The sequence below is a fragment of the Diadema antillarum genome, unplaced genomic scaffold, assembly GCF_040938485.1.
Source record: "Diadema antillarum isolate AM-2024a unplaced genomic scaffold, OU_Dant_1.0 seq00000764_RagTag, whole genome shotgun sequence".
NCBI lineage: Eukaryota > Metazoa > Echinodermata > Echinoidea > Diadematoida > Diadematidae > Diadema > Diadema antillarum.
The window spans coordinates 469543-484813 of NW_027271654.1; the positions used below are offsets into that span (position 1 = coordinate 469543).

At 38.0% G+C, this 15271-nt stretch overlaps 1 protein-coding gene across 1 annotated transcript; it reads right to left on the reverse strand.

The window, feature by feature from the left end:
• Positions 1 to 3525: 3525 nt before the first annotated feature.
• Positions 3526 to 8275, reverse strand: LOC139738684 (dual specificity protein phosphatase 2-like). The gene is made up of 2 exons (XM_071649315.1): positions 8227 to 8275; positions 3526 to 4906 (listed from the first exon to the last, which is right to left on the reverse strand). The coding sequence occupies exon 2, from the start codon at positions 4871 to 4873 to the stop codon at positions 3680 to 3682; it is 1194 nt and encodes a 397-aa protein (XP_071505416.1). The 5' UTR covers positions 4874 to 4906; positions 8227 to 8275; the 3' UTR covers positions 3526 to 3679.
• Positions 8276 to 15271: the final 6996 nt, after the last annotated feature.

Consider the following 15271-nt stretch of genomic DNA (forward strand, 5'->3'; position numbering starts at 1 on the left):
GCCCTCACCTAGTGCCATCACATAAAGCAAACGGAATCGAAATCGGGTTAGAAATGGCGAAGGAGTAGCATTTTGTAGCCAATGTACAATATAGGTCAAAAATCAAGGTCAAAGGTCAAAGAAGTCAAAGGTCAAAATTCTGTGTAGAAGTTTTGAAGCCCTCACCTAGTGCCATCACATAAAGCAAACGGAATCGAAATCGGGTTAGAAATGGCGAAGGAGTAGCATTTTGTAGCAAAATGTACAATACAGGTCAAAAATCAAGGTCAAAGGTCAAAGAAGTCAAAGGTCAAAATTCTGTGTAGAAGTGTTGAAGCCCTCACCTAGTGCCATCACATAAAGCAAACGGAATCGAAATCGGGTTAGAAATGGCGAAGGAGTAGCATTTTGTAGCAAAATGTACAATATAGGTCAAAAAATCAAGGTCAAAGGTCAAACAAGGTCAAAGGTCAAAATTCTGTGTAGAAGTTTTGAAGCCCTCACCTAGTGCCATCACATAAAGCAAACGGAATCGAAATCGGGTTAGAAATGGCGAAGGAGTAGCATTTTGTAGCAAAATGTACAATACAGGTCAAAAATCAAGGTCAAAGGTCAAAGAAGTCAAAGGTCAAAATTCTGTGTAGAAGTTTTGAAGCCCTCACCTAGTGCCATCACATAAAGCAAACGGAATCGAAATCGGGTTAGAAATGGCGAAGGAGTAGCATTTTGTAGCAAAATGTACAATATAGGTCAAAGGTCAAGGTCAAAGGTCATGACTGAAATTCTGTGTACAAGTTTCAAAGCTCCCATGTAGTGTTATCATATAAAGCAAACAGAATCAAAATTCGCTCATAAATGACAGAGAAGTAGCAAATTGAAGATTTTGATCACACACGGACGCACACACGGACACACGGACACACGGACGGACGGACGGACGGACGGACGGACGGACACACGGACACACACACGTACGGAGCCCGTTTCATAGTCCCCTGCTCGAACTCGTTCGGCGGGGACAAAAAGACAACTTACTGCATATTAAGTTAACATATATTTTTGCTTGGATCAGAACATGTCGAGACATGCAATGCAGTTTAGACAGTCCGATAAAACTTCTCAAGTGTCGACTTGCACTGTAGGTGTGTGTGTGTGTATAATATGTGAGTGTGTACCCAAGTAGCGCTCTTTGACATGTGTTACTCTGTCAGGTGGCTGTCTGAAAACCTGTAGTCAATTGTAGCATAGGGGAAATGACCCCTAGAATCACTCTTGTATTCTCCATGTTTCTCATTACTGTGTCAGCAAAACCAACAATTATAGTTGACATTGTTGACATGGAGAAAGTTTATGGTTGAAGTAAATTGATCGCATGTTCAGCTCAGGATGTACAAAAGCTGATTAACATAGCTGATAGATTACTATAGTAATAACGTAGTATTAACATTTCAAACCTGTGAATACTTTAATGGATCATCTATACTGTGGGATTCATGACTGAACTTTCCGTTTGTTTTCATTTCAGGTCTCTGACAAGTGTTAAAAAGTTAAAAGATTAATACACCCTTAAAGTTTACCACATTGGCAGTCAATTTCATATCATCCTACATTGTACTTCCACACACCTGTTCATCTCACAGGTAAAGATGACTCAAGATGCGCAATTAAATCACATCTACATTTGTGTGTCATCCTGTTACCCATATAAAGTTGGAGATTATGAAAGAAAGAAAAAAAAAATGTGCAAATCTTTCGTTGGCAATGTAACCTGTACAGTTGTCTATGGATTCTTTAATTCTTTTTGGAAATATTTTCCTTGGAATGAAGTATAGTAAATTATACATAAATTCAAGGCTTTTAGCATCTGACCAATTCATGATCTGCCAAATACACACACACACACACAAAAAAAAAACTTTCCCTGACATTATATGACTTTCACGATGAGGTATCGCATAATCCGTACATTTATGTTTTGTCGATTTATGCATTAAAGATTGATAATTAGTCAACACAATTTTCCTATCCAGTGAATGTCAACTACACGGTTTATCATGTCTGGATAAATCACACTAGGATATATGTATCTCCTCAAGCATAAAAGAGCACCTGAGCCATTGAATAGCAAAATAGCATATTCACAGCAAAGGGTACAACCCATACAGATGATGAAAGTTTGCTTCAGCAATGTATTGTCCAAAGGGGAAAAATTAAAACTTACTTCAAATTTGGCTTTCCTGATTTTTAAGTAGAAAAGAATTAAAACACAGCAATTGTCACTAAAAATGCCACAATGGACAAGGTGCCATGTATATTGCCTAGTGCACTTACACACAAACACACACACACAAGAACGTACACACGCATACAAACATACACAAACATGCACACATATAGATCTAGGCCACTTACACTTTCATATTATGTATAGTTCATTCACACAGTGACCAGCCCACATCTCTACATACTATATGTGGATATCTATTTCAAATGCTTTTCTCTGTAATCCTCTGCATAGTGCACTCATGTAGGTACTCTTGGCATCTTCAGTTCTGAATAGCTACCATCTTCACTGACAATCATGCCTTCAAATGTGGATTTTGGTACAAAATATGTACAAAATCCACATTTGGAGGCATAGCTATACTTATACAGAAACTGACCCACACATTCATACACATAAAATAGGAAGTGCATGCATACATTCATGACACATTTAGTGTCTTTGTAACTAATTATTTCAGGGGGTACATGTAACTCTCACCTGAAGACATCATTGTGAGTTTCATGCAGAAAGAGCTCACTACAGCTGACAATTATATGCCTTGGCTAATCGTGAAAACATATGCCATATCTTTCTCACAACTGAGATGTGTATGTGTATATTCATCAAAATCTTATAATTTCATTTTTCTTTCTCTCAATACACATGTACCACATTAGGCCATATCTTTAACTGCAGAAAATTAAAGCAAGAAATTAGAACACAAGCTTATCAATCAAGACTTTACAGTTATCATGATGCTGCATTCCATTCACATATGAAACTTTACGAGACTATACCGAGTATTCAAATGTGGGATATCTTTTATCAAAACTATACATGCTCTTCACATCTTACTGTATGTATACATACACTTCATTCTTGATATCAAATACACATGGAGTTGTAAACTTATTACCTATTTCATGGATTTGTTCATGGATGGTAAGACTACAGCAATTCTAAATTTTACAGCACATTTACGTGATCAAGAACAAGAGTGAAAGAATGCTAAGAATCATTCCTTTCCAGATAAAAACTCCCATCATTTTCCACCTTGGATTCCCATACAGTGCATTTTTCTCTTGAGAGGCAATAGTTTTGTAAGTTGCTAATCATGCGAATTGCATGAAAATACAAGTGCCACTGAATATACCATATATACAATACAGTACTGTAAAACCAGAAATATTTGTGTAAATGAAACTTTTGCAAATTTTGCAAGAAGCCAAGATTTGTGATTTAAAGTAAAATGCAAGCAAATTTCAACATATCTCTGTACTACTAGCACACATGGTATACTCATAATTTTCGTCAGTGGGCAAATCACAAAAATTTCATGCCCCAAAAAAGGCCGTCAGCTCCAATATGCAAAAGTTTCATGCCATGAATGTTTCCAGTTTTACAGTATTAATTCTCATGTAATTCTAACGTACATCAGAAATACAGATCATCCACTGATGACAGAATCTTCCCAAAGATGGCTTTCTCAAACTTTGACAACTGAAGAAGAAATCCTCTGTTGGGTGCTGCGATTGAGCGCCGATCCTTGAGGTAGTCGTGAGAGTCTTTCAGTGTCCATCCCATGTTTGACATCAGGAAGGCAATGGTGCATGTGGAGCTACGACTCTTCCCCTGGACGCAGTGCACAAAGACCCGACCTCCACCAGCGATAGCCTCGGCCACAAAGTTTGTGGCGCTCTGGAGTCTCGGTTCCAGCTGTGCCGACGTCTCATCCTCCACGGCAACTTGGAGGTACGCAAAGCTCTTGGGAAAAGCATTCTTGCATTCCGTGGAGACATTGAGGACATGTGTGATGCCCAGGTTCTTAAGAATGGCCTCATCCAAGGAGTGCTTGACGTTTCCCTGACAGAGGACCCCATCCAGCACCATGGAGGGATAGGACTTGAACAGCCGCATTCTATCTTGCTCTGAGCGAATGGTGAGGTTGTTGCACAGAAAGGGGTATAGTTTGTGAAAACTGCAGAAGCCACCACGCAGGATCTGCACATCCACGTTCGCTCCCTTCAACCTCTGAACAAAGTCAGCCAGCCCGGGCTCGACTTTCTGCGTGGTGCTGGCATCGTCGTACACGACAACCATCATGAACTTCTCCAGTCTACCCTGGGCCAACAGGCAATCATACTCGGTGTCTACAGCACTGCTGTGTCTAGCTGTCGTGATGTGCAGCTCATTGAAAGCTTCCCTATCTCTACAGTCCAGGATGAGCATGTAACATGGGTCGTGCAGGTACGGTGACCGCTGCCCATCGTTCATAGAGTTGTACACCTCCTGGACCGACATGAAGCCTTCAACTTCCTCAGGGCAAGGAACTGGTTGTTGTATGAGATGTCCTGCATCATCCTTCTCCAGCACAGGTAGAATCCTCTGAGGAGGAGTTGCACTTTGGGCCTTCCCACTCTCTGCCATGGCAGTATCTGAGACAGACTCAACTGAATTGTTTGTCCGGTTTCCGTTGACTTCTTTCTGCACAGGGAGAGCAGAATGTTTTTCTAGAATGGGCTCATCTTTGAGATGATGATTGACAGAGTTGTTGTTGTTGTTGACTGGGATACTGTCCACTGGATGGACCCCTGCACTGACTCCGGGCCTACTGTGCATGCAACCCATGAAGAGAGGAAACAGAATCACCACAGCGATATCCTGCAGGGGAAAAAAAAAGTGGTTGTAAGTGACAATTATACATGAAAACACACCATCCATAGTCAGGATTAATGATAGGTGTTAGTCATTGGAAAGTTATGTTGTCAAATCTTGTTTTGAGAGATTGAGGCAAGGTGACAGAATTGAAACACAAGTGGCTAGAATTCAGAGTTATATTTCAGCTGTTTTGAAGTAACACATATTAAATATTCATCCTCTTACAACATTGATCCATTACTAGTAATCATAAAAGAAATTAATAAACCAGCTTAAGAGGGCTGATAGTGAAAATAGCATTATGTTTTCAAAACATATTGTTACATGTCCATCTTTATAACAATTGTCAGGCAAACATGAAAGCAGAACAGCATGCTCGGCACAAAGCTTCAAAGTGTTGATGTCTGTGCACTTACTGGGAAATATAGATCAAATTTCTTATCACTCACTAGTGGTAAACTAAGCTAAATTTATCATGTTAAAGGGTGTGTACAGTTCTGGTCGAGGTGAGGATTTAGCTTTTTACGTTTTGCGAGATATTCAGAAACCACTCTATGAGATGTCAAAGAGCATGCGATTCTAAGGGGTATCAAAAGTTTATTTGATGAAAATCGGTTTTGAAATGGCTGAGATATCCAAAAACAAGGTGAAACAAAGAGATCCTAATAAAGTTGTGGCATGTCGCCTTTTATCATTATCACTTTTTTGGATATCTCAGCCATTTGAAAACCAATTTTCATCAAATAAATGTTGAATCCTTCTTAAAATTACATGCTCTTTCATATTTCATAAGAGGTTTCTCATTATCTCACTTAAGAATGTCCAAAACATGAATCCCCACCTCAACCAGTACTGTACAGTCCCTTTAAAAGAAATAGTGACTTCCATGGGTTGATTAAAAAAAATCTAGAAACAATGACAGATCTGACCAAGAGCTTCGTGTTTCCAAAGCACAGTAAGGGTCAAGATACCCTACACAAATTCTTTTTATCAACTTTAATACCATGTCTAGTTTTTGCACCAATCTATGCAATAGAAAATGCAAGTAATTTTAAAAACATACATATTTCTATCCCTATGCTGCACCAAATCTGATCACAAAGCTGAAGGTACAGACCCATATAAGATTAGTCACGTTGCTCAAAAAAAAAAAAAACTAGAAATGTCACTATGGCGACTGGTATGCCTTCGCCATAATGCATGGTTCTCCTAATAAGTCTCAATGTCTTGACAATGTGTGGTGACAGTTTCACATAATTGGCAAAATATCAAAATGGCAGATTTGTCACAAATGTGCTGAATGTTCACTTTCCTTGAAATAGGTTTAACTGGATGAATGGCTAAATTGTCTAAGAGTGCATGAATTTGGGGATTTTAGGATTTTCACTTGACTTTTGACCCTTTCATAAGTTTATGCATTGAGTAATTTTCAAGATATGGAGAGAAAGTGTAATTTCAGTATTAAGTGGTAAGATATTAGCATTTAAACCTGGCCTTTGCCCCTTGACCTTGGACCTTATGACCCTAAAGTTCCCAAGAGAATCACTGTCAGGTAGAACATGCATAAATAAGTACCAAGTTTCATGATGATACCTTGATATGGAGGAAGAAGTGAAATTTAGCACTTTCACTTGATCTTTGACCTTTCACCTTTTGGCAAGAAACTTTCCACAGAAATTCTGTTGGGCAATATATACATGTATATATCAAGTTTCAAGAAAAATCCCGCAGGCACAACTTTGCCCCCCATAAATATACATGCCAAGTTTCGTTAGGATACCTCAAACAGTTTTTTAGTTATGCTGTCCACAAAATTGATTACGGACGGATGGACAGATGGACGGACAACCCAAAAACATAATGCCTCCGGCACCACTTTGTGGCGGAGGCATTAAAAACCCCAAAAATAAAACTACAAAATAACATTTACTCACACAACGAGGCTTCAACGACTCATAAAAGCTGCCATAACTCAACCACCACTCCTAGATCACAAGTAATTGATTCCCAAGTAATCAAATGTAGCCCGGGCAACTAATTATTTGCTGCTGCTATCTTAGGCTGTGTTTATCAACTCCTTTTCTCGGCAGAAACAGGTTATCCAAACAGCTTTCAAGGAATTTTTATGAGTTGATAAACGCAAAGCTGTTTTGAAAGCCCTTTAGGAAAGCCTTTTACGAAAGGGTGCGTTTATCAACTCTCCTTTCTCGGCAGAAACAGGTTATCCAAACAGCTTTCAAGGAATTTTCACGAGTTGATAAACGCAAAGCTGTTTTGAAAGCCCTTTAGGAAAGCCTTTTCGAAAGCACGAAATTTGTGACGATCCAAACAGGTTTCCTAAACAGGTTATCAGAAACCTGTTTGTAAAAGCCTTTCGAAGTTGATAAACGCAAAGCTGTTTTGAAAGCCCTTTAGGTCGCCCTACTGCGGTTACGCAACCATGCGTTTCCAGTTTCTGAAAAGACGCGCGCCACGTAAAGTGCACACGAGTACGTGTACACAGGTGTATACATACAGCTGTGTGTAATGCACGCATATGCTTGGAACAAGGAGGTGTTTCTTTCACCAACAAGGTTTGAGAAATAGAGTAACAACAGTCTCATTCCCTTTGATCCCATGTCTCATGCCGCCACTCAGAAATATTTGAAGTATGTGCTAAACTGGAGCTGCCTCACAGATAGGAAGACAATTGATTCATGTGCCATTGTATCATGACTCGTCACTCTCAAAGGAAGATATGTCTTTATGATGGTAATTGCTTTTCGCCGTCCCTTCTTAGAAAACAAGCGGCACATTAATAGTACAGGCAGTCAGGGCTTTGGAAAGGGCTCTCGAAAGGGCTATGGAAAGGGCTATCGAAAGGGTTATCGAAAGTTGATAAACGCAGCCGACGAAAACAAGCAGCACATCAATAGTACAGGGAGTGGACAGGGCTTTCGAAAAGGCTATGGAAAGGGCTTTCAAAAGGGCTATGGAAAGGGCTATGGAAAGGGCTATGGAAAGGGCTTTCGAAAGTCGTTTAAACTGGGGAAAGTTGATAAACGCACCCTTAGACACACAACGCATACTGGTACTCAGAAAATGTCTCATATTTTGTACCTGCTTATACCCATTCTCGATTAGCATAATTATATGCACCTTTGCGTGAAGCACACCTGTGCCCCAGTATCTGTAGCAACCAGCGGGGAATTATATGGCACCAAAATTATCTCTGCCACTTACAAGTCACACTACTCACTAGAAAGCAATTCAACCCAGATAGTGACAACATTAATCTCTTTATCACTTGTACACACAGTGAAGCTCTTTGACAGCAATCATACCAGGTAACTATTATGCGCTGCTAAGCAATCCTGTCAAGAGTGCGTGGTGGTTGCCATGGCGATGGACTCTTCCAAAGATCCTCTGGTCTGTTGTCCCTGTAGGGAGTGACTCACTTGTGACACAGAAATCCAGAAAAGTGTATACAGCACCTGAAAAAAAAATGTGATGCAGAACTCGATATTGCGGAGATATTGCAAAGAGGGATGAAGGAAAAGAGAGATATATTGTATTACATGGCAAGTGCATGTGGATATGCAAAGGCTACAAACTAGCCAGTAAAACAAAATTACAGAGGAAAGATGAAGTGGAAGAGATGGACAAAAAGCAATATTGGAAGATATGGGGTTCCCTCTTACAACTGAAACTTGAATGCAATGAGCTCTTTGAACATTACATGATTCTGCAGGCAACTCCTGTTATAACAAAGTCCTCGGGACTGGCAGTTTTCTTTTGCTATATTGAAATTTCTTTAAAGCCCAACAATAAGTATAGAAAGGATAAACAAGCGTTAATTTTGGGGTCTGAATTTTTACTTTGTTGTAACGAGAGTTTTGTTTTAACTGTGTTTGTTATCATGGGAGTGCACTGTATCATGGCTGTCACAATTACACATTTCTATTTATCCTTGTGCATAAATATGGATATAAATCTACAGACAGGCTCTTCACATGCAAAACATGACTGGAATTCAACTGAGCTTTCAGATTCTCATATTTGAAATTATACCATTTACTCTTTCATGTGGCTGACAATATTTTACAACGTCAACTTTTGATCATAGTAACAAAATGTCAACTGGTGCAAATACACAGCTTGACAAATACACTTGCTTGCTTGTCTATCGCATACAAAATAATGATTTCACATCCAAATACATCACTTGGCAAAATAAAATTTACATCAGAGGCTATTTTTCAACCTGCTCATGAACCATGCACCTATTATAAACTTCATAATCTTACATTCATCTTGCAGAGAAGACATATTAGTATTAACTTTCACAATCAAAACAGAAATGACAGCACACATCGCATAAATGGCTCTGGTACAAGAATAGTGCCGACTCCTAGTAGCATGGATGCTCATGGACTAACCTGAACAATGATAGAGTAAACCTCGCATACAAAAGTCCACAGTATGTAAAGTCAACACATTCAAAAAGTATTCATTGATATGCTTATAAACGTTATATACTCATTAGATTTTTTGATTTTTTTTTTTTTTTTTTGGGGGGGGGATACATGTACAGTTGCAAGTCAACATTTACAAGTAGAAAAATTGCAAATGTCGACATGACCTCTTTTTTTTGTTCCAACTGTAGAAATCTTGTGCTAATTGTCTTGCGTAAGTTGACATGTACAATACATGAGTACAGTATTTTCAATTCTCAAAAGGAATATTTAAAAAACAACAACAACAACATCAATGTACTGGTAATGCTTGACTAAATATATGGTGGTAATGACTGAGGCCTGCCAATCAACACGTGCATGCGTATGTGTGATGGTATCAAATATCTGCCTGTTTCAAAACCTGCAAATAGTAAAACTGGAGTGTGGGGGATTTTTTAAAATTCTTTGTCTTTATCTAAATCAGCTACAGTAATAAATGATGATGATGATGATGATTTCTAACAAGGGTCGTGATTCTGGACAGTTTGTTCAAGTCCTCTGGTATGAATTGTAAACAAACAAACAATACATTGTACAAATTGTAGGTCCTACCAAAACTTTTTTACTTCTAACTATATTGGTTTGTTTCTCACGATTTAAAATGCATGTGTTCGCCAGGCAATTCTATGAGCACTACAATGCAATACGCAGTATGCTTTTTCATTTGGTGTCTCTCAAATAGACAATGCATCTGATATAATAGATGCTGTTTCGCTAGGTCTGTTGCCAAGTCAAGTCTCTTTTGGTTAATCCTTTTTCATTTCCATGTCACTTAGATGCAATCTCGTTGCTGGTATGATGCTAAGTTCAGCGCATAATGTTGAAAATTTTGAAATACTGTATGCCAACATGTTCTCTGGGCTCTGTGTTGTCGAGTGATTTCCCATTAACACATAACAGGGGAGGATCCAGGAATTCCGTGAAGGGGAGGTGCCTTTACAAAATTAAAGGGGGTGCACTCGCCCCCCCCCCAATTTTTTTCTTTTGATTTCTTTTGTTTTAACAAAAAATAAAGAGGGGGTGGGTGCGCGCCTGGTGCGCCCCCTCTGGATCCGCCACTGCATGAGAAATGCAGTGCAGCCATATGGATGTCACTTTGGAGCCAATTCAACTCATAAATCTCTAGATCTATACCTTCATGTTTCTCTGATTTACAAAGTATAAACATAAAAACAGAGACACATCAGTTCAACACATTAGTGGGACTACAGTGTAATACATCAAGGAAGGATCATGCATTATATACATTATAATCACCTTGGCATTATATAATATAACACATACAGCTGTAGTACTAATTCTTCTGAATATGCTGTATGCCACTCTGATTCAAAGGACAATTGTGATGTAAAATTTGTTTGAGAAGCATACTCCCTTGGAAATTCCTACAAAGTTTATACACATAAACTTCCATTCTGGTTAAAATTGATAATCTTCACATACACTGTAAATATCGGGGTGGTGTTTGCTGATGCTACAAAGGTGACAATAAGATTATTAACATGGCATGTTTTTTGTACAAAATTATTTATAGTCATGTTGCTATCAAATACATATATAATATATAGTGCCAGAAGATAAGGGCATTCACGGACGTACATATTGTAGCTAGATCAACGTACTTTGTACCGGTATGTAGTTTATTTCCAAGCTTTCGGTCTTTTTAAGACCTTCATCAGGGCTGTGAAGAGATACATAAAATGACTCTCGCACTGAATAAACAATGAAGGAGCTACACTGGTTCTGTACATGGTCGAGAAACCTTCTTGCACTCTATATATATATATATATATAGAAGTATTGGAACAAGTTCACGCGGTTGACTGCAGGTTCATCCGTATTTATTGCAATAAATACGGATGAACCTGCAGTCAACCGCGTGAACTTGTTCCAATACTTCTGTCTAAAGCTCTTCCTTTGAGGATATCGAGCACTCTTCATAGAAGGATAGAATCACCAAGTGTGTATATATATATATATATATATATATATGGATGAAAACGTTGAACGATGTACAATTGGCCATTTTCGGGCTTTGCGATATTCAAACCCTTGTAAAATTGTCACCTGTGGGTGTTTTTCATAGTTTTATGTATCATTTGGTAGGGGAGGGTTGTGCCTTTCAGAAAATATACACTTTGTATTGTTGTTACCGCATTTCCTTAAAAAATAATGCCTTAAAGCTGAACAAATTGACAAAAATACATATTTTATGAAAAAATCCCAGAATCAGACGTCTCAATTTTTGTTCTTATCCAATTCTACAGCTTTGTTTTTTCTTGTGAGTAAGCCCACATGCTCCAACTATTTAATCAAGTACTTCTGCCATGAACGTGTTTATTATTCATCTTATCAGGAACTTTTGAATTCACTCATGTCTGAAAAAGAACGTCTCTGAATGAATTATCTTTTCCTTGACGCAAAAACTCCAGGATGAATATGAAAACATGTAAGGCCATATTTATTTAGCGTATTATCCATACTACCATTCCATCAAAATTTGTGAGTGAGCTGTACAAAGTAATCGCGTGGTGGCTCATTAAAGCAAATTATACTGAATAACCATCAGAGATGTTCGATTGGTTAATGGTGTCATTAATGAAAGTTGATTATGCTTGAGATAAAAACTGGTGATCAGTACGTCAGTGTGAGCCAGGCGATTATGATGATTGGCAACAAGAGCAACATACTGTCCATAAAAACGAGTTCTGGTTGAAAATCCAAATTGGCAAACGTCTCTGATCAAAGCGAATGTCTCTGATTGAAAATCTCTAAAGGGATATTCCCTCATCTGACACGTACACACTGCATGATACTTTATTTGCGCGCTTATAGTACGCACTGACGCGCCATCTTGGAATCGAGTCGGCATAATTCAACAACGGAAATGCCCACAAATCCTGAAAATGTGAGTAATAACAAAAACTTTCCTGGTGTTTGTGTCGATTTATAACAGTTATCATTCCGTAGATTTGCCAATTAGTATCATCTGTGAAATTATGTATTTTAACCTTTGGATTATAAATAAATTAAAGAAGGATGGACAGTAAATATGTAAGATTCTACATGAAGATCAAAGACCGCACGTCTCTGAGCAAAATGAAAAACGTCTCTGATAATTACTGTTTCATGAAATAAAGACATCCATTCTACAAATTATGAGAACATTAAAGTAAAATTAGGTCTGGATGGGTGCGGTTAGTATTATAGGAACAAGAAGAACAAAGTTTACACGGGCGTGTCATAATATTATGAAAAATGAAGCTTCCTGAAAGATGTTGAAAATATGTAGAAGAGTTTCAAATTTAAGGTTTTCTGTTGATTGAGCAAGTTTAAACACATTGCCTAGACAGAAACTGTGTTTTATGACTAGTAATAGGTCAGTAGTCTATAATTATAATGAAATAGTCACTTTGAATTACGTATTTTTTTGTGAGAGAAGCAGAAATGTAAGAAAAACAGGATTAGGTCAGGGACGTTCTCTGAACAAATAAGATCTGTTCTCAAACCAATATTAATGACCCATCATGGCGAATTGGTGCCTACGTGTGAAGCACATAGGTTCCTCAATCCAAATATAATGCTAATATCTTGTAAAAATCAAACCCATTAAGTACTGATAAGCAAAGATGTTTACGTCAGAGACGTTATACGGGACGTTTTACATATTTTCAACAACTACAATTGGGAGTCGATCTTTCATTATTCCACAGTAGATGGCCCTCGTATACATACATTGTTCTAGGAAATTTGCGCAATCTAGAAACAATGTTGATTTTATAATTTTGATCAGAGACGTTCATTTTGTGCGTACATTGCTCCAGTGCATGGTAAGTTAACTTTAATATCATTTTTACTCTATTTTTTTTTTCTTACAGCAAGATGGGAAGACCGGATGGATTGTAAACACTCCGAATATCCTGTTTAGGATCTTTAGTCTCAGTCATGTTCATGGAGCCTACAAGTTCCAGACCACGGCCGTGGTACTGGCAAGACCGGACGGATATCTGATTGGAGGTGCCATCTGTTTACACAATAATGACTTTCCCAACCCCGGTTTCAGGTGTCGCAAGCGACACAGTCGATACTATGCACTGATTGAGGACATTGAATACCAAATGAAGGAGAAATTCAGTTCAATGTTATAATGCCGACTCCGTTTTTAATGCACGTCACTACGTTTGCTTTTGAGCCTGTGAAATTTGAGGCTTATACGCTAAGAAGTAAAGGTTCAAATAATTTGCACCCAATTTGAAACAATGGCAGGACACACTTGAACCCTTAATTATGTTTAATTGCACCCTTACTTAACTGCCTTTTTGAATTTTTGCCAATTTCTGCAAATAAGGTTTTTGTACAGTGGATAAGAATATGCAAATGAGTGAGCTAACCATGTCATAACCTCTCCATTTTCCATTGATCGTGTACAAAAAATAACGAAAATTTAATGTTTCTGGCATTGAAATCTGAAACATAATGCTATTCGTGGTCGATTATATACCTTCGGAATAGTGTTCAGTTACATATATACCCGGATTTAAGCCTGGGGCATAATTATGTTTGAATGAAAAACTGGAAATTTCAAAATATTATGTTCAAATGTTATGGCAAGTAGTGAGGGGATGACATAGCACATAGGTTCCTCAATCCAAATATACACTTTAATGCAAATGTTTTGTAAAAATCAAACCCATTAAATACTGATAAGCAAAGATGTTTACGTCAGAGACGTTATACGGGACGTTTTACATATTTTCAACTACTACAATTGGGAGTCGATCTTTCATTATTCCACAGTAGATGGCCCTCGTATACATACATTGTTCTAGGTAATTTGCGCAATCTAGAAACAATGTTGATTTTATAATTTTGATCAGAGACGTTCATTTTGTGCGTACATTGCTCCAGTGCATGGTAAGTTAACTTTAATATCATTTTTACTCTATTTTTTTTTTCTTACAGCAAGATGGGAAGACCGGATGGATTGTAAACACTCCGAATATCCTGTTTAGGATCTTTAGTCTCAGTCATGTTCATGGAGCCTACAAGTTCCAGACCACGGCCGTGGTACTGGCAAGACCGGACGGATATCTGATTGGAGGTGCCATCTGTTTACACAATAATGACTTTCCCAACCCCGGTTTCAGGTGTCGCAAGCGACACAGTCGATACTATGCACTGATTGAGGACATTGAATACCAAATGAAGGAGAAATTCAGTTCAATGTTATAATGCCGACTCCGTTTTTAATGCACGTCACTACGTTTGCTTTTGAGCCTGTGAAATTTGAGGCTTATACGCTAAGAAGTAAAGGTTCAAATAATTTGCACCCAATTTGAAACAATGGCAGGACACACTTGAACCCTTAATTATGTTTAATTGCACCCTTACTTAACTGCCTTTTTGAATTTTTGCCAATTTCTGCAAATAAGGTTTTTGTACAGTGGATAAGAATATGCAAATGAGTGAGCTAACCATGTCATAACCTCTCCATTTTCCATTGATCGTGTACAAAAAATAACGAAAATTTAATGTTTCTGGCATTGAAATCTGAAACATAATTGCTATTCGTGGTCGATTTTACCTTCGGAATAGTGTTCAGTTACATATATACCCGGATTTAAGCCTGGGGCATAATTATGTTTGAATGAAAAACTGGAAATTTCAAAATATCATGTTCAAATGTTATGGCAAGTAGTGAGGGGATGACATAGCACATAGGTTCCTCAATCCAAATATACACTTTAATGCTAATGTCTTGTAAAAATCAAACCCATTAAATACTGATAAGCAAAGATGTTTACGTCAGAGACGTTATACGGGACGTTTTACATATTTTCAACTACTACAATTGGGAATCGATCTTTCATTA